Here is a 27,257-nt window from a genome sequence, read left to right on the forward strand (position 1 = left end):
TTTACATTTTAACTGCTAAAATAAAATCTATCTTTCCAGAATAACCCAGTCCTGGCCATGTTCCTTCAGGGCCCATCTCCAGATGCATGCTTTTCCCTGGCAGTTCTCCAGTTGACCACAGAATCTTTGTAAGCATTTATGTGAAGTGAGAAATACTTGTTATTGCTAAAGAATGGATAAAGTTCTTATTTCTCTCAGAATTTTGAAAAGCTTGGTATTGTCAGTATTTCCCTTTTGTTCATCTACACTTTTATTTCATTGGAAAATAGATGTCAGCGGTGTCTTTCAGTGGACCAGAACAATCCAGGGGCCGTGATGACAGTATGATGGGCAATGCTAATGCTGCTGTCTCCAGCAGAGCAGAACGGTGTAAAGCAGGTGGTGGTTTCGTCTGCCCAGCAGATGTAAAGTCTGTAAACTGAAGGAAATTCCACAGCTTCTCAGATAATAATGTACAATTACTGCCGAATGTGAATGTGGCAGTTTTAGAGTAATTATAATCCTCAACGATGAAGCTACAAATTAAAGAAACTTAACCTGAAGTAGAGAATACAAATGGAAGCAGAAGTTTGACCTAAGCTCCTGCTGGTTTGCTGTGCAGGTCGCTTCCTATGTTCCTATTCCTATGGGATGCTGTGCTGTCTTCATGAAATAGTATAATTTCTCTTTAAAAACATGCAAGATAAGTGACTAAAAATCACAAGCAGGAAAGCTGAAAATAAACTAAGCAAGTGGCAAGAAAAGTGCATCTTAGGAAAATTAATTTACTCTGAATAGACTTGTATGGAGATCTGCTGGGTGAATGCACCTTGTTTTTTTTTAACAGAAAACATGGACTGACATGAAATAATACTTTGCAGAGGCTCTTAAAGAAATTCAAGCTGACTCTGGGCTTTTGCCAAGCTCTCTGAGAAAGGTCAACATACTGAAGTCAAACTGCAGCATTTCACCTGCTTGAGAGGTCAAGGGAAGTGTTGCCTGACACAACATCTGAGCAAAGATTCTGAAAGCTGTTTTCAGCTTTTGATTTCTATATATTGACTCACCTTCCAGATACCATCTTTTCCTTAACAGCATCCTTGGAGTTCTCGCTGACAATTTGTAAACACGATTCTCCTGAACGGAAGTGTTCCATGTGCTCTTGCTTACTGAATGTGCTCAAATGTGCCTGCGTGGGGCTAGTACAAATGAACGTACAAGGCAACGGTAACTTTTTGGAAGAGCTCAAAAGCAGGCACCTCTCCCTGAGCAGGTATCTTTCATATTTGCCACTTAGAAGCCCTTTCATCAGTAGGACTTCCCAGAAGTCATTTTATTTTGGCTATTGAACTGGTATTCCCCATAACCAGTAGTGTCCTATTAACACGGCCTTGAGTTTCATAAGACTGAGTAACTACAGAGCTGCTGGAAGGCACTCAAGTGGTTCGAAAGCTTGTGACTTGCAGTATAACTGAAGGCATTATTCATGTGAGGTTCGGCTTTAAATCGTTCTCACTAGCAATAAACTACATTCCAGACCTCTGTTTTCAATGTCTTACCCTTGTACACTACTGATGTTAAGGTGGGATCTTGTTACATTCCCTACCCTATTCCTTTTCTTTACAACCAATTATAAAGCTTTGAGAGGTGTTTATACGGTTTTAGCGTCTCAGTCACTGAACGATTTAGTTCAGTCATCATCTAAATATAGAGCATTTAATCAGATGCAGCAGTTTCTGTCCGCTTGGCTCTGGGAGCCCCTTGCCGTCCAGAACCCAAGTATTTATAACTAGGTAAGCTTTCCGTCATCAGAGATCTCCTATTTACAGGGCTTGGCACGCTATGTTAGACGGAGAGCTCCAAATGCCACCGGGGGGGCTGCTGGCAAGATCTCCCGCGGATCCGACACGGGAGCTCGCTGCTCCTGCGCTCCCCCTGTCCCCGCAGAGGAGCGGGGCTCGGCCCGCCGCGGGGCAGCGGCTCCGCCGTCGCGCCGCTCTCGCCGCCCCCACAGCCGCGCCGGGGCGGCCGCGCGCGCTGACGTGTGCCCGTCACGCCGCCGCCATCACAGGGCGCCGGCAGCGGAAGCGGCCCCGCCTGCCCGGCCCGTGCGGGCACGGCCGCCATGGGCTGGCTGGGGGCGGCCGGGCGGCGGCTGCGGCGGCGGCTGCGGGGCGCCGAGGTGGTGCGGGAGACCTGCCGGCAGTACCCGCTCTCCTGCTGCCTCCTCCTGGGGCTGGGCGCCGCCACCCTCCTCCTCAACCGGTAACCGGGTGGGCGCGGCGGGGGAGCCGGGCCCGGCGCGGCGCTGCCCCTCGTGCAGTAATGTTTCCTTCCTGTGTGTTTGTAAGGTATCTTCACGTCTTAATGATCTTCTGGTCGTTCGTGGCTGGTGTCGTCACCTTCTACTGTTCCTTAGGACCGGATTCCCTCTTGCCCAATATTCTGTTCACAATAAAATATAAACCCAAGGTAAATATGTCTAAGCAGCCGTTAAAGATAAGGATTTATATTGGGTAGCAATTCTTGTCTAATTCTAGCTGCGTTCAGAAATAATATACATCAGTACAGCTTATATCCTCCTCCTGATAGGTGTTTTATAGAAAATAGGTGATGATTAAGACTTTAGATTCTTCACACATTTTTGCATAGCCCCATCAAATCTAGGTATGGCTGCAAAACCAGTTGTTGGGAGTGTTTATATATGTTGTTTAGTACTTTGCTTATTTTACGTTTTGAGTAATTGTAAATAAATACATTTTGAGCATTTGAGTAGCAGACAGTGGAGAAATTATGTAGTTGTTTGCTCTTTTCCTGGGGCTTTTTGTTTTCTAAAGAAGCCTTTGGCGAGCCAGTGCTGCATTTCAAAGAGAAAAACATTCCCAAACCAAACTGCTGTTTTATAGCTTAAAATGGTTTTGCATAGAATTTCATAGGGCTAAAAAGTTATGGTTGCAGTGGTTCAAGGCTATGAGTAAGGCAAGTTTTGCAGAAAACCCAGCTGGTCTGTTTATTAGACTGACTAATGTATGGAGAGATGAGGTATGAAAGGATATCTGCTTCCTCACACTTTGTTTCAGTGGAAGCAATTTTTCTGTTTGGTTCAGTTTTTTCTCTTCCTGTGCCTTGTTATCTTGTTTTCCCGCTGGGAGAACAACATTGTTTTATTCAGTTCTCTGTAGTAATATACTCTAAAAGGAAATTCACAAATGTGTTGATATATTAATAGAGTTATCATTTTGAAGAATGTAAACATGTCCAAGTATCTTCTCTTAGCAGTTGGAATTGCCGGAGCTGTTTCCCCACGGTCACAGTTGTGCTGTATGTGGCAAGGTCAAATGCAAGAGGCACAGGTAAATTAAATCTGTGGCACCGGTAAGCTTAGTATTGCTGGCATTTTATACATCTTGGTAGGAAACTTTCAATTACTTATTGTTGCTTAAGCTTTTCCATGCTCTCCTGTAGACCTACGTTGCTTCTGGAAAACTATCAGCCATGGCTGGATCTGAAAGTGCCTTCCAAGGTTGATGCGTCACTCTCAGAGGTAATTGGTGCATCATTTCTTTAGTACCTTACAGTTCTGTGGGTTTTTATTATATGTCTTTTAGACCTTTTAGTTCTGGTTCAGTAGATAGCTCAGATGTACACTTCCCAGGTATTTTAACTTCTTCCTGTGAAAGTCAAATCGAAAGGATATGTGCCAGGAGCAGAGAGGTGAGGTGGCCTGCTTGTTAACAAGGATGTGACTGCTTGTGCGGTAGTGCACCTAGAGCATAGAAGAAATGTCTGTTTAAATTTAGAAGAATATTGATAAGAACAGTTATAATTGAACACGTATGATTCTTGAAAAGTTGAGAATTTTGCTCTGCTTGGTTTGTTGGAGTAGATGGTAAGAGATGATTTGCTCCAGCTACAAAATTTCTGTAATGAAGATGATGATTTGAGGTAGGGAGACTAAAAGAAAGGTGGAAAGAGGCTGTTTACAAGAGCGTGTAGTGAGAAGACAAGGAGGAGTGGATTAAAACTGAAAGAGGACAGGTTTAGATTAGATATTAGGAAGAAATTCTTTACTGTGAGGGTGGTGAGGCACTGGAACAGGCTGCCCTCAGAAGCTGGAGATGCCCCATCCCTGGAGGTGTTTTAAGGCCCGGATGGGTGGAGCTCTTAACAACCTCGCGTAGCGGTGGGCAGGTGTTCCTGCCCATGACAGGGAGGTTGGAACTAGATGATCTTTAGGGTCCCTTTCAGACCAGACCATTCTGTGATTCTGTCCATTTATTCAAAATGATTAGGCAAAGCAGTAACAAAATCTGTCTAAAAAAAGAAATTAGTGGATTTACTCAAGGAAGAACAGCATAGGTATATTTTTAATAAGACTGTAAATCAGGAATTTTATTTTGTTCTAATCTCTTAAAAAGAAGCTATCTGAAAGAGCAGTTTTTCTTTGGGCGTGTGTTTGGGGGCTTTTTCCCCTTGATTAGTAATTGATGGACTATACTGGCAGCTAAACAAGTAAGCTTTAGTTGTTTTTTGAAGCTAGGAAAATACACAAGCACTTATTGTCCCTTAATATCCATTTATTTAGAATTCCAGCTTTGGAGTTCTGTGGCAGGAGGATGAACATTTAGCACGCTAGAAGCAATAAGATTTTTGCATGTCAGTCCTTGCAATTAACAACATGGTTTTTGGAGTCAAAGCTATATGTGCTTGTGATATAAGCTGTCACTTTAGTTCAGCTCTGCCTGGTGGAGTCTCAGGCACGGACCACTGCAGAAATAGAAGAAGAATAAAAACCTTGAAGGAAGGGAGGATGGACAGTTGAGGAATGCTTTTAAAAAAGAACATATAGCAACTTGCTGACTTCCTTTAGTTTAATGAAGTGACTTCCTCTGCCATTTCAGAAGTGACCATTTATTCTTTTAAGTGACTTAATCTATTACTTTTTTAAAATAAGTTTAAGTGTATTAAAATGACAGTATTGCTGAATACCATTTCAATAGGCTCTTACTTGAATAATGAAATATAAAGTAAACAGTTCTGTGCATGTAACATTTTTAGAATTTTGGGTACCAAATAGATGTGACAGTGTACCAAAGGATGTGGTAAAATGCTGAATAACTGGAAATTTTCCTCTTTAGCTTAAATGGGAATTTAATGCTAAAGAGGTTCTTTGTAGTATCTTATTCATAAAGGATATGAGTAGATAACCGTACTTGTCATCTAAGACTGATCTTTAAAATGTATTGCTACACCTTGGCATTTTGTATTTGATTGCTGTTGCTGTAATTCTGCCTTTACCAAAGCAGTGAGCTTTTCTTTATTGTTACTTCATACTTAGGTGGCATGTCCCAGACCCTGCTTTATTAGCACTTTTTATTTATTAGCCCTTTTTATTTAGCACTGTAGACGTGGTTTTTGTGTATCTATGCTGTGTTTCTCATCCCTTTATCTTTGTGTGCTTAACTAGAGGGAAGTACCAGACCAGAGTTCTGTGCCTTCCCCAGGGCAGAGAACCAGGATAATCCTCTTCAATGTACCATAAAAAGCAGTCTGAGCCACCATTATCAGCTGTGTATGGCAGATACTGTTTGGAATGAGAAATCTCATTGCATTGTTCCTCACTGCAGCTCTTCTCTACTGGTTAAAAGGATAGCAAGGGTTCTGCCCACACTGTATTCCTCTTGGCCGTCTGCTCCGAGGATGCAGTATGCAGTGCTGACCTGGAATTAGATAGCCTGCTTCAGGTTGGAAGGAGAGACTGCTCTTATTTTCTTTTGTGGGTTAGTCATACATTAGAGAGAAGCTGATACAGCGTGAACTGAATTAGGATTAATTAGATTCTGAAGGAGTGCCCACTGCAGCCTGCTTTTAAAAAGCAGATTCTTCAAATACTTGGAATAATTCTGGGATTTTTTTATTATGTATTAGTTTTTCTAGTTCTTCTTTTGTAGGTTGAAGAATTTAGGCAATATTCTCATTTCCAAATGTTTCTAATTTGAACCAGTTGTATAACCTTTAAGCTTGTATTTTGAAGTGCTTTCAGAATAACTTAGTACACACTCAAATCAGAAGAAATCCAGGTTTTTCTCACAAGTATGGATTTTTTTCTCCTTTGAATTTTGATGGCAGTTTGTCGCACTTTGCAAATTCTTAATCTTTTGCAACCTTTAGGCTATCTAGCTGCTGTACGTGGTTTAGAAGAATAAGAAAAACCTGTGCTTAGATGTTCCTCCTCCGCAGTTGAACTCTAAACTGTCTCAACCATGCATCTACCAATATTGTATAGCATGGGCTGTACCCTGCACAAAAATAATGCAATGACCTAAGTGTAATTTTGTTTCCAGTTTCTAATCCATTTTGCGTTATGTTAGTTTCTTCAATGTTTTCTTTCTTTTTGAATAAGGACATGATCTCTGTTGGTCAGTTTTATGTTTTGTATAGTCCAGGTGCTGCAGATTGCATAGAGGAGAATTTAATTCTGTTGTTCTGTTAATGAAGTCATCTTTTTTCCTTACAATCTTATTGTTGCTGTGTGAGGGATGTTTGTAGTAAAATCTGTGGAAAGTTGCTCAGCTACTCTTGATTGGCATCATGAAATAAATGCCCTACTGGGTCAAGGTGCTGCTGTCTTTTATTTCACAATTTTTATTTTTTTTTTTTTTTTTATATTCTTAGCTTGTCAGGTTCTTGACTCGATTATGGGACTAGAATTTTTTTTTCTTTTCTAAAAGATAGAAATGGACAAATGCAAGACAAGAAATCAGTTACTGTCTGAACGTGCTCTTTGCCATTCCTGACCTCTTGTAGCAGCACAATGGGCTGCATACTTTCTTGTTGGGAATGGCTTGTTCTACTATCAGGAAGTGGTCTCAGCTATCTAGTTGGACTGCCTTTTAAGGATTTATAATTGTCATTGTGGTTTATTGCTCCTTCCCACTCTAATTTGGCCTGGTAGTTTTGACCTGCTACTGACTCAGTCATCACTCTGCTCTACAGTTCCGCCTCCTGATAGCTGGGGTCAGTTGTATGGCAGTCCCCAGAAAGCTTGTCTCAGCAGGAAAGACTGACTAGCTTGCAATGTTGCAGGGCATTCTAGAAAATAATTTCTCTTTTTTTACTGCAGCTGCTGCGTATATTGTTACCTGCTGCATTTGCTTTTACACTTGTTCTGTCTTTCCAGTTCAAAGCTGCCCACGCAAAGCAGAAACAGTAATTTTGTAAAATGCTTGAAAATAGGTTGGCTTTAAATGAAATGACTCATCATTTATATTTAAAACTTGAGAGTAATAATTTACAGACAGGGAAATGGCTTATCATTAGCTGTCATTCTTAGAGATGTCCCATCTACTTTATTGGCATGGTGTAGTATGAGCAATTGAGCTTGAATAATATTGTTGGTGTTGCTAGAATTGAAGTGGGTGCACGTGTCCTGCTTTCCCAATGCTTTATGAAAGTGCACTGGATAACGTGACAGGTTTTTTTCTGTCTTACAGAATCGCACTGATAGCGTCTGGAATGCTCAAGGGAAAACAGTATGGACTACATGCCTTGAAATCCAGTTAGTGGCAGTCAGTGGCTTATTATTCCTTGAGTGCTTGTATTTTGCAGTCAGGGTGATTTCACTCCGTAACTCTCTTTTAACTTCTGTACAGCACCTTGGTGCAATGGAACATTATACATAACTGCTTCTGCCATGCCATGTGTTTAGTAAATGTGCAAAGAGGGGCTGCTTTCTGTGTGTCCACACATTTTTTTTAAGACCATATAGATAGCGTGAGTTCTAATAGAACGTGTCTTGCCTTCTGATATCATGACCGGGGATAGGTGGACTCCAAGTGCATTTTGAGTTAGTTGTCTATTTCTGTGCATGCTGTCTCTGGGTCTTTCTCTAGTGGGATTATCTGCATGGCCTTGTCCTTGTGAAAGCAGTACCATAAAACCTGCCCTTACAGTGTGGATGTGGAAGAGAAACACTGGCAAGTCTGTAAAATGGTTCAGCTAGAACTCAGTTACTACAAACATCTCCTCTCTCAAGGAGACTTTGTCCAGAGTGGGAAGGGTCGTGAGCTTGTTTTATTTTTCTTGCTTATTTAATAACCATGGGAAGATGAATCTCAACCACGTGTGTTTTGCATAGCTGGCACTAAGGATGAGATCTCTCACTGTTGGGAACAATTCTGCTAGTGGCTTCAGAGGCCTCTGAACTGCAGGGGAAGAGAGGGCCAGTAAGTTATGTTGGAAGCTGATGAACTGAAATTGCAATGACACATGCGTGTAAAGCTTGATGGACAGGCTTTCAGTTCCAAAGCAGTGGTCGTGGATGAAGAAAGCTGTTTCAAGATGAGTGCACTGTATTCCATTAGAGTACAGTCTTGTGCTTGAGGGCTGTTCAAGTGCACTTTCTGCTCCAAACAGAAGATGCTCTGCTGCTGTTGCTCCTGAGGGGGAGGCACAGAGCAAAAGTGGAGGAAGAAAGAAAAGGGCTCCTTTAATACATACATGCATAGTATGGATTTTTTTGCAGGCCTTTGCATTTGTAGGGTACATTTTTTAAAGAGTCTGCATTTTGAGCCCTGAAAGAGGTTTATTTTGTTAGAAACTCTGCATGAACAAAAATATTATTGCAATACCTGCGAGACTGAGATTTGTGTGGAGTAAATTGGTGGCTGATGTACTGGCAGTGCTATGGAAAGCATCAGGGAAATTCATTTGAGTGGCCTAATGTGTTCTTAAGGCTAGTGGCCTGTGATTGCTGACTGGAGCTGGATGTGATCTCCTTCCTGTTGTCTGAAGATTAACTTCCAAAGAAGGTTGTCATCTCCCCCCACCTTTCCACTCTGCTTTTAATGGAAATATGAGATTGGGCAGGGGGAGGATGACACAGGACAACATGACACAACATTTCACTTAGCCATCTGTCATTAACACGTGATGGTATTACAGCTTCAAGATCTATTACTGCCATAGCACATAATATAGGATAATATAGCATATAGGACGAAAGGCGTTGATGACTTTGTGTGGTCCACAACACAGATATCTGAAGTTATCCCAAGCTGGAAAACATTTCTCTAGAAAGAGGGAGGAACAATGAAATGGAACAACTGGAAAAAAGAGAGTGTCTTATCAAATTTGAGTAGGTGATATTCTTAATAGTGAAGACAGAAAAAGAGTATTCTTTCATGAGCTACTCAAGTCTGAAGAATTGAGAGTGATTATAAAGGCTGGGGTGTGCTTTTATAATCGTGAGAGAAGCAGAGTCATGTAGTGCCCTAAAGGTAGCATAAATTTAGAAAGTCTTGAATTTTTGCGGTGCATACTGTGTGAATGAGTGCAACAGCAGATCTTGTAAGAACAGTAACACTTATTCTCATAAATGACACTTGTATATCAGCTTTTCTTTCAAACAGATTTTACATTTTTCTCTGTACACAGTGGCTTTGCAGAACCTTTCCTTCTATAGAATGTGGCACAGGAACCTCACATAGCAACACGTATATTCTGTCTTACTACCCTGATCAGCATTGTTACTGCTGGGGACAAACTGATCTCTAAAGCAGTGATTCAGATTAAGGGGTAGGTTGCAAGGGGAGAAGGTAGTGTGGGCGATATCTTGGGGTTATAGTGAAGGAGGGGAAATCTCAAGAAAATTTCATCCTTCCCTCTGCTTCCTCATGTTTTTTTTTCCTTCGCACTGTCTAATGATTTTCCTTCCCTTGTAGAGTTTTCATTTTACTAATCATGGTGCAAGGACTGTAACCGGTACTTGAAGCTTGTGTGTAGATGTAAGGAGAGGTGTCAAAGCTGCAATCCTGTGAGCAGTACACCTGTACACCTGTACAGTACACCAGTACACCTGGTGTATGTGGTGGTGGCAACCTGTTGGTTGAACAGGGACTGTCACCTCTTCTGCCCCTTTCTTCTGTCACATTGAAAACCAAGCTGAACCAGGGCATGCCTGTGACGTGATTGCAATAATTGTGATTCTTCCTGATAAACCCAGGTTTTTCTGTCATGGAAAAGGCAACCACAGGCTTGACCTGTGTTGAACAGGTTTGATGGAAAGGTTGGAAAAGATTTATCTACAGAGATCCATGTAGGTGGGATATACAGGGTCTAGGAACAGGATGGAGGGAAACCATGAGGATGCATGTAGGATAAGGAAAACCATGAGGATGCATGTAGGATAAGGACTTTGAAAAATGCTCTGATTAGGACTTCAGGTGATGACTGGATCATAAGACAGGCTTTGTCAAAAGCTGTGATACAGGATATGGAGAAAGGCAGATGACTTTCATAGGAATTGCTTTTTATGACCCTTCTTTTGCTTTCTTTGAGCAGTGAGCATACAGGATTGACTTGTCCTACACTGAGGGTGGGAGAGAGCTGAAAAAGGTAGAGGTTTGGATGAAAAAGAGTGGAGATGTGTTAGTGTAGGATGGGTAACTGTGCCTGAGGGACACTCTATGCTACATCAGAAAAGAACGGGTACTGATCTGAAAAATTAGGGAAGGGCTGTTTGAGGTAAGATTACGTGTTTCATAGCATTTGCCTGACGGCAGCCATGGCACTGTGCTTCATGTTACTGATAGTACTAGTGGTAGATGTTTCTTCTTGATATCTGATGAAACCATCACTTTGTTGCTATTTGCCCAAAGTTCTGATTATGATGCAAAGTAGTTGATTTCACAATAAAATCGCAACTTACACATTTATATGTTAAAGTTTTATGATGTATGAATTACACTCTGTGAGTTTTGGAAGGTGTTTGTGGTTTTAACTCTTCTAACAGGGATTTGTAGTAAACTGTTCATTTTGAACCATGGTTGTCTTTGTTCTGCACAGGTGCTTGAGTTGGTGCTGGAAAACTTTATTTATCCATGGTACAGGTAGGAGCTTTACCTAAAACTTACTATTTTTTAATATGATAAATATTTGTCAGCCTTTTTAAGAAATAGTCACCTGAAAATAAATATTCCCGTTCTTTAGTGAAATATAAAGCATACTTGTGAGTGCTACAGTTTCATCATTTTTTTGTCTCTTAGCAGAGTAGAACAGATCTTTTAACAATTTAGGTATGTTAGAAGTGCATCTAAAATTTGTATTTCATTCTAAAAACCCTTTCGTAGTGTTTACTTTTACATGTTCATTTTCTAATAACTCTCACTTGGAAGCAAGTATGGATTGATTAAAATCTCTGTAAAAACTCAAACCCTTCCCCCCCCCTCTGAAATTTACTTCCAGATTAGAAGCATACTGATCTATCATATTGCTTTAAAAAATAAAGTACTTCACAAGGTTTTTAAAAAGACAAAAATTCCGCCTCTAATCAATATAGAAAAGGTATTTTGAATACCTGTGGCCAAGTTTTTGGAGATCATCTGGTGATTTCCTGAGTTTTAAGACTGGGTGGTTATGTTGGCTGAATAGAATAGTACTGTGTAAATAGCTTTAAAATAGTGAATAAAGAAAAGACTATGGCTAATTATTTTTCTGGGGGGTTTTATTTTGAGGGATTTTTTCCTTGTACCTTTGTAATTAATGCTTTGCAGTACTTTGTAAGAAGATATTAAAATACTTCTAATTGGTCATGCTGGGATTAATGTGTTAAAACAACATCTTGCCTTAATTCGGAATGTGACTTTTTCATTGGATGGAAATGTTCAGTTTGTGCTAAAAAAAATATATACTTTCTTTTATTTTACATTTTTTTTTCCTGGGATCTAAATTTTTCTGGGATCTAAAATTTTCTGGGCAGACTTACTTGCCTCTTTGGTTTTTTGATCGTGGCCAATACCTGCATGCCTCACTTCTACCTTGGTGTGATGAATGTGCCGAAGTGTAAAATTTCACTGCTAATACAAACAGCAGAGGGAGCTTTAGCACCGTGTATGTGAATCTTCAAGCTGGAAACCTCAAGGTTTTAAACTTTCAAGTACAGAAAACTGTATTTGAAAACTGAGTTGTTTGATAAAGTAACAAATGTGAGGCAGCCATCTTCTGTATTTCATAATTTGAAAATAGTTTTTTCTTGGCTGGTGGAAGGTGTCTTCAATGTCTTTGTTACGGACTGAGAAGGAGACTTGGCTTCCACCAATTACTTACCTCTCTGACACCCAAGACAGTGGAAATCTGGAATACATCATCTGGTGGAGTAGTAATCTACACAGTTAGAAGTGCAGTGTAAAATAGACTAGATATGGAGCCAATCCTCCTGGATTCTGCTACATCTTACCCTCTGGTGACCCACACAGGTGTTTCTGCACTGTCTTTAGTTTTGCCTGGCTGCACCTCCAGATTTTGAGCTAGCTACATAAAATCACACTGTGCTGATTAAACCTACTAAGCTTCCCATGAACCTGAAGTATTGGGAGTTCAGTGAGCTATAGTGAGTGCAGTGATATCCGACTAATTCTAGAGGAAACAACTTGGTCCTGAAAGGCTTACTGGTTTCAGTTTACCAGTAGTAATGTCAGATCTGGTCCTGTTTCATTTAGATGTTCTGGTGTTTCTGTGCTGCGGTGTTTCCAGCAACAGTTGTGCAGGGAGGCCTGAACTGTGTGTCTGTGTGCCACTGTTTGAGATCTGGCTTGTAGAGCATGTCAGTTCTGAATTTTTCTGCTTAGCAGTACCTGCACTGTTTGCAAAGCTTGGCTCACCCAGGACAAAGGACTCTTGCATTCAGGACATGTTTTTTCTGAGCTAACAAACCTCTCTGACTCAGCATAATTCTTCACAGAGCCAAATCAGAAGCCTTTGCATCCAGACTATCCTTATTTAGCAGTGCAGTTGGGTAACCACCATCAGGCAATTCATACTTTTCAGCTGGTAAAACAGTTTACTGCTTTCCCTTGCAAAAAAGTCTGGGCATAATTCCTTATGCTAATTGTCCCCCTTTCACATGAATGGAATTTGTGCAGAAGCTACCTTTTTTTTTTTAATATAAATATATATATATATATATGGTGGGTATTTTTGGTGCTGTGCCAACTGGTGCTGTCTTGCAGCACCTAGCACTCTCTTGGCATCAGTGGCATCAGCGTTACCAGGATACATCTCACTCAGAAGCCTGGCAAGTGTAATGTTTACCAGAAACCTATGTTGCATCACTTGTTGGATCACTTTAGGGGAGTGAGAATTAGTACTTAAAATCCAGTGAACTCTACTGAAACAGGTGGTTATACCTCTGTGCATTTTTGTTTGGTATTTGTCAAAGTATTCATACTGGTTATATTTAAATATTTGTTTTAAGAATTTTTTTCAACTCTTTGAGAGGAATAGAACATAGTAATCCAAGTTTGTAGAACTACAAAACACTGGTCTGAGTTTATTGTTTATGCTCCATGTTATACAGTAAGACTCCATAATATCTTGCTAATACCAACCTCATTTTAAATAGGAGAGTGTCAAGTTTGAAAGAGTCATTCTATGCTTAGTGAATTTTTTGGTCATTGATGCTATTGCAACTCCACTTCTTTCAGATTAGGATAGAACTCAGTAATTACCACATTTTTGTAACACATTACTATGAAAACATTTTTATTTGATAGTGACTAAACCTAGTGTTTTCATATGTGGAGCTCTTTATATTTTAAATGCAAGTAATGCAAGAAAACCTCCGAATTTTTGTGGAGTTACAAACCATAGCTTTACATTTTTACTAGCTTGCAACTTATTTTCTACATCTTTTTGATATGAGTTAGCCAAATTTTGTAAGAATAATTGGCACACAGAGAAAAAAAAATCGCTTCAGTATTTATATATGACTTTCATTTATGAGTAGATCCTGTAAGACTTTGCATGCAATAGCAGTTGGATGTATCTCTCCTGAGGCATTAGACTCTGTAACTGTTTACAATTAAGATTGATACCTTTTCTTTTAGCACATCTCTCCGCTGCATTGACAGCTGTGTTTTTAAATATTTCTAAAGTTCTGGGAAAATGCAGCCAATTTTTAAAATGTTTCCAAACAAGTTCTTTGGACCTTCCTCTGTGTCACTAGAGATTTGAGGTTTTACAGGTTCATGTTGTTTTTTTCACCAATCTTTAGTTTGCTGGTGATTAAAAGAAAGTCTTTGGAAACCTATGGCACGTTGTGAGAGTACGTGACATAAAGTCATGTCCAAGTAGAGTCAGCCAAGATACTGGTTATCCAAGTGTCAATAAAATATCAACTTTTTAGTCCAAATTACTTCATGTATCTTGTTGTCTGTCAAATACTGGTAATATAGTAATACAGTTTGTTTGCTAATCCCTTGGTGGTGCTAATCCCTTTGACAGTGCTAACCATGTTGCTTCTAAAATGTCAGCTGTTGATCTTAAAGCAAACCAGACTTTCCCCTACAGTATTCTTATCTGCATATGATTAGCTGTTGGAGGATGGTTGTGTTTCTTATGCCAGACTGCTTTCTTTGAGGTGTCTTTTCATGCAATTAGTTGCATAGTTTGACTGTCAGGTCACTGGTATCTGTACCTAACAGTTAATCTTCAACATGTATTTGAATGCTAAATAACCCAGCCTAACACTGCTTTAAAAAATTGGATGCTGAATAAAGTAAAATGATGTTTTGTGTATATTTTTAAAAAATTTTTAATGTCCTAGTTTTTATTGTGGTGACTTTTTAAGCAGATAATATTTGTACTTACTACATATGCAGTCATTACCAAAAAATGTGATGATTCTTGCATACGGTCATTAAGTAAAACTGGATGTGACTTTCTTTGTTGTGTCATTACTCAGCTGTTAATAGCTGTTATACTGCAGTTTCACCGGTATCTTCAGTCCTACTCTAATGTTCATGTTAATTGCTGGTAGATTTTTGGATTTTCACTTGCATTTTGTGGAATGCTGTTATCTGGTCTTTTTTTCCACTCTGTTTAGTTGCATTTTCTGCATCTAAGACTCAGCGTATTTCTCGTTTTCATTCAGTTTCCCAAAAAAAGTCATGGAGTTAGGTATTTTTCTTCCTTAATCAGCTTTGAATTATTTTTGCCGTGATTTGTCACTGATCATACATTATTGCAGCATATGGAAACTGGCTGCATAAAAAGTTCAGATGATATTTTGACAAAATGATCCTGAAAGGTGAACCATTTAAATTCTTCTTTGTTTCCAAGCAGAAACCACTTTAAATAATTTCAATTCAGTTTCCTTTATGCCACTGAATAAAGATGTGTTTACATATGCAGAAACTGCTTTTATTAGTGCCGAATCTTTTGTGGTTGGATTAATAAAAATGTATTTTATTCTGTTTTCTTACATGGCGTGCTTTACAACACTGCAGAAATATTACTGATGATGAATCCTCAGTGGATGAACTGAGAGGCACACTGCGGTTTTTTGCATCCGTGTTAGTTCGAAGAATTCACAAGGTAAGGCAACTTAAAGGTTTCCATGTTGGTTTTTCCATCAGAAGTAATCATCATTCCATCATCTATCTGTACTGAGTTCTTTAATTTTTTTAAATGGTGATTTCAAAGTCAGTCTTACAGTGTTGACAACTTCTAACCACCTAAGTTATGTCTTTGTGGTATCTGCTCCCTCCTTCTGGAGCTTGTCCCATTCCTGGTTGTAAGCCATCTCTGAAGATTCATCATTGGAAGTGCTCAACATCCATTTGGACATGGCTTTGACAAATCTGTTCCAGTGAAAGATGTCCCTGCCATGGCAGGGGGTTGGAATAAGTGATCTGTGAAGGTCCCTTGCAACCCAAACCATTCTCCAGTTCTTGAAAATGGGTATACTTCTTACACCAGGGCAAGGCATTTTTAAGACCTTGTGATGATCTTTTAGCTCTCTTTTAGTGACTTAATGCAAGTGAAAACAATTTTGAAAATTATTGAAAAAGACTGATTAGAAAATGGTTAGCAGTGTACCTGTCTTGTAGCTTCTGCTTGCTTGACTTATTAAAATGCAGATAAGATCCTTATGTTGTCTATAAAGAATAGACTGTCATTAGGTGAACAGCTTACTAGAAGAATGAAAACAGATATCGTTCTTATATTAATGCAATTCTTAAGAAACATCCTGAATACAAAAGTTTTTGTTTGCTGTGTTTAATCTATTAACACATACATTCTCTTTTCTGGTAAAGTGCTTCAACTCTGTTTTACCCAAACTGCTTCTGACTTTTTGGTTGTTCTAAGCAATAAGAATTGGTAACTGAGTTTCCAGAATTATTCAGTACTGGCCCATCTGTTGGAACCACTACTGTAAATGTGTGTCTTTTTTCCCCCACCCTAGTAACAGCAATATTTCCTGAGCTACAAGTTGTACATGTACTGTCATAATTGATTAACAGCTTGATTTTGTCATTGTTATATATCAAATCCAGATGACTTTCTTGTTTACTCTAACTCAGGCATGTTGCTTTTCAAAGTGAACATGAGAGAAGATCAGGAAATGTCTGTGTAGCAAAGATAGTGTATGCAGTTGTGGAAGTGGAGTAGATCTTTCAAAGTGAAAATTTGGACCAGGGTCTTAAAATTTGGTTTGGAGTTGTAGTACATGCCTGTATTAGTTACACTGTTTGTGGATCTGTTGTTGACTCAGAAAATTATGTAATAAGGTATTAATAGTGTTAGATCAGCTACAGCTTCTTTAAGTACAGTGTTAATTTACCATGCTGCCTTTGACAGTAATGATTTAAATGTAATATCTTCAATACTATGTATATTGGTATTGTATATGCGCTACAAAAACTCAAGATATGTGCAAGTATTAAGCACTGTCCGGGGACCTACAAAATAATTGCAGAAATGCATTGTTCTTTACAAATCATTAAATTTATTTGTATGCATTCCACAGAATGTCTCTTTGTGTGAAGTGGTATGGATACCTCAAGCAAAAATATACTCATGGAAACTTTGTATTTTGGAACAAAATTGAAACTTGGCATGCTTAGCTATGCAGGGGAGCGTGGTGTCTCATGCTATGCTATATTTTTCAGCTCATGCTTTTTTCCTGCTGCGTAATTGTTTTTGTTTATGCACACACCCACATACAGATTCAGACAGCTTCAATTAACAGTTGTGCTGCATATACTACGAAAAATGTTGTGAGTAGAAACTAGAGTTGATAGGCAAGTTGCAAATAAAGTACCAACTTTGTGTCATTTCAGAATTCCTAGTTTAAAGCTTCAGTAGTTAGCTCAGAAGGGTTATGGCAATGTTATATAGCCTTTCAGCTCTGATACACTGTCCTTTATAGCCTCATTTGAGGAGAAATTCATCACCAGTTGCAAAATAAAATAGTTATATACCTTTGCTAAGCAGCTATAGTTTGATGTGGATTTATTACTAAATGCTTGTAAGCAATAGTTCTAGCTAATAGAGATGAAGTGTTGAAATCAAGGAAGAATTGTGAAAGAAAAAACAGTCTGTTTTTCCTCTTTTTAGGTTATTTTTTTTTTTTTGCCAAAAAATCTGCTTCTGAATTGAGATGTAAAATTATGGGTTGCTTCAGTGAAACGCATGCTTTTGTTTTCTGTTTAAAACTGCCTAGGTGGATTTTTTTGAGGCATGGTTGTTGAATGAGGTAACAAGCACCTTAGACCAGTCAGCTCTTAAGTGTATACTGAAATAATTCAAATCTGGGTTTTCCTTGTTGTGGCCGTTTCTGGGTTGGTTATGGATTTCAAAGGGAAAGGAAAGGGTTTCCCTTTGTACGGTGTGATATAGGTAGCCCCGTGTCTGATTGAAGCTTTTGTCAAATGTCCTCAGTGTCTACTGCAGTGTCGATAATAATTTGCTTGCTGTGCTCTTTGACTTACTTCTGCAGGAGTAAACACTGCCCTATCCCTATGTTCCGTAGGAGACTCTTGACTTATAGAAATTACTGTTGAAATGTGAGGCACAACAGACAGGGATTTTCCATTGATAAGCAGAAGTTCCTCCTTTCCTGCTTGTAAATAGGAGGTTGACCTTACTTTTAGGCAGTTCTAATCAATTGTACTGGCTTGTATGGGCTGGCCAGGCCAGATCAAAGCTGTTCACCTCAAATATTACAGGGGAATGTGCAGGAATATGTAATATTCTCCTTGTACAATTGAATAAAACCCCAGCTTTTCTCTCAGCTCTGGAGGCCTTTGGAATTGCACTGTCTCCTTCCTTTTCTGGTAAGAAGCACTTTTATGCTGTATGGAGGAGGGACAAATTCCATTAGGAAAGAAACTTATTCAAAAGTCTTAGATTTTGAACATTTACAAGAGTATGTTTTTACATCTCTGAGATGCCTTTTGCTTAAAATAAAGAGCATGCAAAGTGTAAATCCATTTCTAGATGAGTTTCTGTGAAAACTGCTGCAGTGGATAAGGAAAAATCCCTTGAAGCTGTACAGGCTGGGAACTGACTGGCTGCCGAGAGAAGCTCTGCTTGCTGCAAAGGACCTGGTGCCCATGGTAGGCTGTGAGCTGAATATGAGCTGTCAGTGGCAGCTGATGATGCCAACAGCATCGTGGGCTGTATTAACAGGAGCAGAGACAGTCAGTCAAGGAAAGTGATTATCTGGCTTTATTTGATGCTCTTTGGATGATATCTAGGATGTTGATCCAGTTTTGGGCTCCTCTTTACAAGAGAGCAGAGCAGGTTCAACCAAGGAGCCACCAAGATGATTGGGGCTGGAGGAGGTGACTGTCTTCATCCCTGGAGGTTGTCAGCACTAGGATTGATAGAGCCCTGAGCACCCTAATCAGAGCCTGCTTGGAGTAGGGCTAAGAAATCCCAAGGTCCATTTGTGCCTGACTTGATCTATAATTCTCCTTTCTTTTTCTTAGCCATCAAAGAAAATTTAAATGCAGGACCGTAATACAATCCTTGATTAAATCATACATGTTTTTTGGCTTATGATCACATTGGTATCATTGTTGGCAGCAATGGTCATCCTAACTCTGTAACTCAAATTATCTTTTGGTTCTGCCATCACCTGAGGTGTGACATTTTTTCTGCATGTGTAGGAGGGTTTCTCTTCGCTTTTAGTCCTTGTGGACACAATTGCACAATGTTAAGGTACAGAAGTACTAGAAGCAGAGCATAGTTAACTTGTTGCTTTTGTTGGTGGTCAAATCTTCACACAGAACTAGGCTTCATATACTGTGACGTGGAAATCACACTGTGTGTATAGCAATGGAAGAATTGTAATAGGAATGAGTTGACAATAAATATGTTAACAGTGTCATTTATGGCATTTAGTTCTGCAAGCTGTTACGTGCTTTGCCCAGAAGAATGAGCATACTGTCAGTTCATCTAGAGAATTCATGAATTGTTTCTTGATGATTTGTTCTTTGCTTAGAATGGGGACATAGAAGCAAATTATTATGTTTGTTGTCTGTAATAATAATAATTATTATTATTATGCTAGTTGTCTGTAATAAATTTTGAGGAAAAAATAGAACAATTTTGGTTTTATTTTTAAACTGTTCTTTAGGTGGATATTCCAACCGTTGTAACAAAGAAGATGCTCAAGGCAGCAATGAAACACATTGAAGTGATAGCCAAGGCCAGGCAAAAAGGTAAAGACCTAATACATTGTCGGTTTCAAAGGGCAAGTTTGAATGTTTCTTTATGCATGTTTGAGATTGATTATATTGCTACATCTTTTCATCCTTATGCCTTCTTTTAAAATAAAATAGTGATCCTCTTGCATTTTTCTTCCGATGATTGCAAAGACAGGGAAAAAGTTGCAGTACATATTTGTACTCTCTGTTTTGAGTTTTATTTCCCCACATTGAAAATAGTAAATTTCTGTCTCTTTATGGTAAACAGGAATGTGTTTTTGTCTATTTAGAGCATTCAAGATCATTTACCATTGAAGTTTTCCCTTTATATTCCAGATGAGCAGTTACAGATGAAAGGATTTGTACGTCTGTGCACTGTACTGTAACTCTGACTCATAGATAGAATGATTTCACATCTGCATTAGTGGAGTTGATCAGTATCTTGAAAAGTTAGGTTCATGTTTGTAAGCCATGGAGAGACTTTGACCAGTAGTATATTTAATTATTATCCAAGTCAAAGTATCTTTACAAGTCTAATGTAAAAATTGTATTAAAACTGCACGTTGAAGGAATATGTGAAAACACTTGCTGTTGTTATCTTCATTTTTTTCACTGGCTGTGTTCCACAATGCTGTATCTACTAAATGTGGTTTCATTCAACTTTTAAGCATAGATGTTTACTTTAACTGGAGTCATGAACTTTTCTTCCTTCCCTCAAAACTTCTGCTTGATATCCATAAATATATGCTATTGGTCCTGTGAGTAGTGGGTAATGAATAACATGAATAATGAGACGTAGCGTAATTATGTTGGATATCTTTCATGACACAACAATGACGAGATACTACTAGATAATCTGGTGGTGCTGTTTACGCCAAATTTCATGTTTCCTTTGATTTCTACCAAGGAGTGGGAAACATTTTTCTTTAGCAGCAAAGAACTGTATTTTAAATGTACAGCATTGAAAACATAGCCATTTTCTTCAGTGTTTTAAAGGAAAAGACTTGTTTCCTAAGGGCTGATGTGTGAAAGAGCAGCTGAAAATGAGTTTTTTGATAATTATAGATGAGTAAGCATTCTGGATACCATGCAAACTGCAATTGTTTGGTGAAGGAATTCTTATTTTAGTGTGAGGATTTATTTTTACATACTCAGGCTTCAAAGTCTAAGCCAAGGTTCTTTCGAAAAGTTTCAACATTTTATCCCTTTGGCAGTTGTATATGTACTATTTACTTTTTAGCTCAAATGGAAAGCAATTGCCTTTTGTTTCACAGTAAGAAAAAGCTGAAACTACTTGTAATACTGTTTTTTACTTTCAGTAAAAAATGCAGAATTTTTGCAGCAGGCTGCTTTAGAAGAATATGGACCAGAACTCCATGTTGCTTTGAGAAGCCGAAGAGATGAACTTCACTACTTAAGAAAACTTACTGAACTTCTTTTTCCTTATATTTTGCCCCCAAAGTCAACAGAGTGCAGGTATAGAATTTATTTAGAATTGTATTTTTTAAAGTATCTCCATATTATGTAGTACAGTAACTTTGTGAAGTGAAAAAATGAACTCCAAAGTGATTCTCCTCATCCCTCCTTCTTATCCCTTTGTTTATGATTTTTTTGATTTGTCTTTAAAATAGCATGCTTACGATATTATTTAATCCTAAAATATTTCCCAGTAGTATATAACAGCATTGGAAACTTCACTTAGAAAACTATGTAATCTCATACTGGTTTGGATTTTTATTTTCTTTTCTTTCCAGATCCCTGGCTCTTCTGATAAGAGAGATTCTTCCTGGTTCTGTTTTCCTCCCCTCGATGGATTTCTTAGCTGATCCTGTAAGACTTTGGAGCACAAAAATAATGTTAATTTATTCAGTATTACTGTTTTCCTACTAAGTACGTTGTGGGTAAAGCAAATGATGCAGAATGATTTACTTGCTGTGCATTTTGACTGCATAAAAGATAAAGGAATCTTGTGGCCAATGGTTTTGTTTGTTCATGTAACTGGTTTGAGTATTTAACTCACTGAACTGACTAAAATAACAGTATTGGTGTGATCTCTTAAGAATGTATTTTTAATGAAGGGCTGCAACTCCTGTTAAATGGGAGAATGCTGTGCTAGTGTAAACATCTTCAAATTGCTGTTGCTATATTTAAACAAGGGCTGGAGTACTTGAACTATAGTTATGTAGATCTTTATAGCAGTCTGAGTGAAACAAACTTTTTTGCAACTATATTGAAATCAATACTTTTGTCCTTAATTCTGCCAATAAAAGGGCATTTAATTCTAAAGATGGAACACTCCCATCTTTGATTTTGTTTATGCATGTATTTTAGTAGGCAAAATTGCAATACTCACGCAGGCATCACCTAGCTGCAAACAGAAAGTACTGTAGCTGTGGAAGTATTAGTTCATTAGATCTGTGCTTACAGTAAAAGTACTTTGTAGAGCTTTCTTCCGCTGGTAAAGAATGTTTCTGTGCAGGTCTCTTCAGAAATTCCCTGACTTGTAAAACCTTTAAGAGACCACTGAAGGTCGATTCTCAGACATGTGTTTCCAGACTTTACTTTTTAAAAAGTATTAAATATAGTCATAGACTTAAACTGGGGTATAACATAGTATTGAAATGATTTTCATCTATTTTGTTGAGTTTCTTTAATATTAATTTTATATTGTGTTTTCCTGCAGGACACTGTCAACCATTTGCTGCTGATCTTCATTGATGATAGTCCAGTAAGTACTGACAAAGTTAAAGAGTAGCGATTTGTTCACCTGTTAAGGAAGCTTTCTTAACAATTGTAATTTTTTTTCTGCAGCCTGAGATAGCAACTGAACCTACTTCTTCACTGGTTCCATTCCTTCAGAAATTTGCGGAGCCAAGAAATAAAAAACCATCTGTAAGCAAGGGCAACATTTATTTCCTTTCCTGTTTTGAATAAGTGTTTTGCTTTACCTGCTGTTTTTGTTCTACAACTCTTTGTATTATTTATGTACTCTCTGAAAGTTTGAAAATTGGCTGACTGCATTTTTAACTTACTCAGGTACTGAAACTGGAGCTAAAGGAGATCAGAGATCAACAAGACCTTTTATTTCGGTTTATGAACTTCCTGAAACAGGAAGGGGCAGTACATGTGCTGCAGTTCTGCCTGACTGTAGGTAAGATTGCATACGTGTGCTCAAGTTGTTCGATTATCGTTAAGCATTTGCAGGTTGAAGTGAATATTTAGTCTCAGAACTCAGCAGCATTATTTAGCAAAAGATTACCTTTCAGAATCTGTGTTCACTTACTTTAATGTGTCCCAGTTCTTCAGTGCTAATCTTGGCAACATTGATGTTGATGTGGACTGTAGGGCTTAAGTGTATTTCTCTTTATTGATAAAAGTTACCCACTTTAAAATAGAATATTTTAAGAAAAAAAATTCTGGCAACTGATACAAAGTACAACTGCCTTTTTTTTGATACGTGGTTACTAAAGTATTTCTAAAATGAGATGTTCAGCATTAAAAGCTTCTCATGTTCATTTAGCTGTAAAATTCTGATTTCTGTAAAGAACAGAAACATAACATTAAAGGTGTTGAAACGTTTTATTCAGTAACCTGTACCTTGGTTATGAGGCATATGTTTGGTTTTAGCATTGCACAGGTGTTGTTTGAAAAGCCTTCTACTTTCCAATGAAAAGATTTTCTGTGAAGCTTCTACAAATTTGAGTGGATTATTTCAAGTTTTTTGGACAACAAATAATTACTGGCTTACCAAAATAATGTTGCTTTTTGGTTTTGGTAAATAGGTATTTTCATGTTTCATAGGACATAATGGATGTGCCTTTTTATCCCAAGCACATACATATAGTGGGAAGATTTGAAATTAATTTAGACACACTTAATCTCATAAAATACTGCAGAAATCATTAATCATTGCAGAAGAGAAATACAGATAATCTCTGTGCTTCTTATGTGCCCATAATCCTTTAGCAGTGAGTTTACTCTGTTGCCATGATCAATCTTTTTCTGGGCAAACCTCAGCATTTTCTTCCTTGTAAACTTCTCTTGCATTCTCATAGGTGGCAAATCTGTGTCTTATCTTATAAAACAAAAGAATGAGGTTTAGGGGCCTCCAGCTATGCTGTCCCAAATTGTCTACGGTAGATGGTTTTTCACTTGATAGATATATTTTGGGTAAGAAGCACTTACTGAGGAAAATAATAAAAAAAATCAAGTAGAATTGCACAGTAATAAATATATGGAAATTATTACAATGGATTAGGTCTTAGGAATGAAATAGCAGAATAGGCAGATGGGCAGATGATTAGTATAAAGGGCTGTTGGACCTCTGTATGTGTGTGCATTTAGCATGAACTGGAAATTATGCTAAAAGAAAACTACAATTTTCAATTTGGTAATTCAGGAAGAAAAAAATCATTATTCTGATTCATTTTTATGCCAGAATGTCTTAATGGATTTATGCTTGCTGTGATAAGGAATAATTTGGTTTAATTGCAATGTATTTTTAGTAATTTTATTAACAAATCTGAATTATAGTTAATAAGAAGGCAGCTACCTTATTACCTAAGATTTTGAACTGCCTTGTGCTTCTATTAACTTTGAAGTTTTACAAATTGCTCTGTCTGCTTGAAGATGAGATGATATTTTAGGGTTCTTCAAGATGATATTTGTTCGCCAAATTGATCAAGAAATGCTTTTTCTTTCCTTTACTTCCCAGAGGAATTCAATGACCGAATTTTGCGACCAGAACTGTCAGATACTGAAAAGATGTCTCTTCACGAGGAAGTACAGAAAATTTACAAAACTTACTGTTTGGATGAAAGCATTGACAAAATTAGATTTGACCCTTTCATAGTGGAAGAAATTCAAAGAAGTAAGTTTGAATTTGAAAGGAATAATGTACATTGGAATTTAAGCAGCATTCTGTAGTAAAGTGAAGAAAAATTTAGCTAACTATCGTCAGTTTTAAAAATTATGATCCCCTTGCTATACTGTGCTTAATCCTTGATTTGTCAGTTTATTTCTATTTTTTTATTTGTAAAACTTTTAGTAACTTGCAAAGTAATCACAAGCTCAGACCAGGAAAAAAACCTATGACCTTTTTATGTCTGTATATATATCCCTCTCTATTCATACTTGTAATTTTTTTATAGTTGCTGAAGGTCCATATATGGATGTTGTGAAACTTCAAACTATGCGGTGTCTTTTTGAAGCTTATGAGCATGTACTTTCTCTGCTTGAGAATGTTTTTACTCCAATGTTCTGTCACAGTGATGAGGTAAGTGTGAAAGATTTGAAGGGTAGTCTTAAAAGCAAGATTGTGTTTTTTTAGGATAACCCCGTTTACAACAGTCATGCATATGTAGAACTCAAAAATATGGCTTCATTTTCCACTTCAGTTAGCATTCCAGAGCTGGGCCAATCTCAGTAGGAAAACTGAATTTGTTCTAGTTCAGTGCAACATCACAGAACAATTTGTGTGATTATGGTCAGCTTGCCTATTACTTCTGTTCTTGTTTCCTAAATTTTGCAATGTTGTTGCATAGTAGGCTTTACTTCAATTAATCCAGTGTTTTCTTTGATACCTTATTTGTCTACTATAGTACTTCAGACACCTTTTAAGAGGAGCAGAGTCACCAACACGCAATTCAAAGTTTAACAGGTACGTATGGTAGAGTTTTTAAGTGTTTTTCTTTGGTTGTTAGTTAAAAGCATCAGAATATTAAACCATAGGAATTTTGCTACTGCCTGATATTAATTTGACTAAATTTTTAGCACAGCTTTTTTGTTTTTAAATGAACAAATTACATATTAAAGGAGCAAGCAATATTATACAAGATATCTCTTTGCTTTGAAGTGTTTTACATAAAGAATTTAAAATGTGATTTAGACCTCAGCATTTGAGAAGAGGGAAGGGGAGAATAATTGTACAGTGAGAATAAGATAATGTAGAAATATAGTTGTGGTTTAGTTGACTGAATATATGTAATAGTTTTTTAGTGGTGCAAAGCTGGGTCTTCTGGGATTTCAGATGTTAAAGGGACAGGTGCTTACAACCAACCTGTATGAGAATCTCTTCATTTTTTGACAAGGAGGATTTGCCATGTCTCCCAGGTGAAATGTGCTTTCTATCCCCCAACTCCATTGCAGAAATGTAGTGTCAGAAAGCTTGTTTCTGAGCTTGGGCTATGTACTTACAGACCTCCTTCAGGCTCCTTAGGGCCTGTGGAGAAGAGCATCTCCTGTGGTGTGGATGGATGATCTCCCACTATGGGGCTGGGTTGATAAACCTTGAGGTCTCATGATTTCTTGTCTTTCATTTTATATTGAATGTCATAGACTAGCCCAACTGAATTGCTCTTATGGCCTAGCCAAAAGAAGGAAAACTTCAGTCTTTAATTTGGATGGGCTTTCTTTCTTGGTATGAAGTAAGATCTGTGGTATAACGGAAAATGCTTATATATGTTTATAATCTTAGATGGTAAACTCCTCTAGAGGAGTAACAGCAATTTATTTTACCTTTTGTGCTTTCAATAGAGATACACCTAGCAGCAGCTCCCTTGGTTTGCAACCTACCATGAGATGTATTACTGGGACATATCTTTCTTCCCTGCTCCTGTTCTTCAAAAACTACATGGTTGTTCTCTTTAATATATCTCCATTGGTGACGTCCTTCATGTAGTCTTTGTAGTTCTTGTACATCCAGGACTGGAGCTTTAGTGCAGTGCTTTCTCACACTGGTGCTGGGAAGCTTCTGTTTCTTAGCAAAGAGGCATGGAATGCAGCTAGACTAAACTGCATTTCTTTCCTACAGGGTACTCCACTAGGGATGGTGACCTTAAAACACACTTCACCTTCTGTTGAAAATGGCTACAGGGTTTCATCTAGACGTTTAAAGCTGCTTTCTGGTTTCTTTCCCAAAATTATTCATGTCAGGGGTTGGAAGTATCCCATCATACACTTCTTAAATCTAGTTGAAGTATGAAAACATTTAGGTCGCTTCCTTGGTGCTTTGCTTTTAAAAATAGAAAGGGTGAAATTATAGGCAGTCTCTACCTGGAGTTTTTGAAATACTTCTCTGGCTACAAAATAAGCGAATTTTATTTGGGGACTGTTACAGCATTAGTGAAAATGTGTCTGGTTTACATTTTGGAACAATCAGAATGCCCTCAGTATATATGCTTATTTATGATACTAGATTATATTCCTGAAGTGATACTTCAGTGATTATTTCCATGAAACACAGATCCTATCTGCAAGTAGTTTGCCTGTTGCTTTGGAGTTTCCCTCTGCAGAATTTGGTACAGTCACTGCCAAGGAGGGGGAAATTCCATCATAACAAAATAACATTCCATACTCATGGAATTATTCCAGATGTTATTCCATACACTTTGTCCTGCCTTCTCTTCCCTTTTCTGTTATTATTTCCACTTGAAAGAAATTGCATGCAAAGAGATGAGGGTTTTTTTCCCATATCTGTGATGCTTTCATATGGGTACTGTGTGTATATTGCACAGATACTGCTGGTTGAAAAAAATCAAATCGAGGAGTAGGTATGAAATCCTGGTGGAATGTGCATGTGAGTAATGTATTGAAACATTTCACTTGCTGTAAGACAAGAAAATTATGGAGTTTCTAGAAAATACTGGTGGGAAGGTAGGAAGAAGTGACTGTGTAATTTTTTGTTTGAATCATTTCTTTGAACTGTACAAAATAATCATAGCTTTTTGCATACAGATAGGACAAATAATGTGTGCTATGAAAACTCCTAAGGCAATAGATGGGAAA

General features: G+C 38.0%; 1 protein-coding gene across 4 annotated transcripts in view; it reads left to right on the forward strand.

Moving 5' to 3' along the window:
- The first annotated feature begins 2,071 nt into the window (after nucleotides 1–2,071).
- The window catches only part of SNX14 (sorting nexin 14), a 51,749-nt gene continuing 26,563 nt past the window's right edge, over nucleotides 2,072–27,257 (forward strand). For 2 of the 4 annotated variants that reach the window (XM_027710171.2, XM_027710169.2), the window contains exons 1-15: nucleotides 2,077–2,244; nucleotides 2,331–2,451; nucleotides 3,259–3,332; nucleotides 3,445–3,523; nucleotides 10,825–10,868; nucleotides 15,264–15,351; nucleotides 19,403–19,487; nucleotides 20,792–20,948; nucleotides 21,227–21,302; nucleotides 22,156–22,200; nucleotides 22,284–22,364; nucleotides 22,509–22,623; nucleotides 24,187–24,342; nucleotides 24,623–24,747; nucleotides 25,073–25,131. In XM_027710171.2, coding sequence (XP_027565972.2) covers nucleotides 2,105–2,244; nucleotides 2,331–2,451; nucleotides 3,259–3,332; nucleotides 3,445–3,523; nucleotides 10,825–10,868; nucleotides 15,264–15,351; nucleotides 19,403–19,487; nucleotides 20,792–20,948; nucleotides 21,227–21,302; nucleotides 22,156–22,200; nucleotides 22,284–22,364; nucleotides 22,509–22,623; nucleotides 24,187–24,342; nucleotides 24,623–24,747; nucleotides 25,073–25,131 — 1,445 coding nt within the window. In that variant the 5' untranslated portion in view covers nucleotides 2,077–2,104. Of the gene's footprint in view, nucleotides 2,245–2,330; nucleotides 2,452–3,255; nucleotides 3,333–3,444; nucleotides 3,524–10,824; nucleotides 10,869–15,263; nucleotides 15,352–19,402; nucleotides 19,488–20,791; nucleotides 20,949–21,226; nucleotides 21,303–22,155; nucleotides 22,201–22,283; nucleotides 22,365–22,508; nucleotides 22,624–24,186; nucleotides 24,343–24,622; nucleotides 24,748–25,072; nucleotides 25,132–27,257 lie in introns of all 4 variants that reach the window. The other 2 variants (XM_027710170.2, XM_027710168.2) reach the window with 2 other exon arrangements.

The sequence above is a fragment of the Pipra filicauda genome, unplaced genomic scaffold (genome assembly GCF_003945595.2).
Source record: "Pipra filicauda isolate LSUMZ 115617 unplaced genomic scaffold, ASM394559v2 scaffold261_size1826302_pilon, whole genome shotgun sequence".
In the NCBI taxonomy this organism is placed as follows: Eukaryota; Metazoa; Chordata; class Aves; order Passeriformes; family Pipridae; genus Pipra; species Pipra filicauda.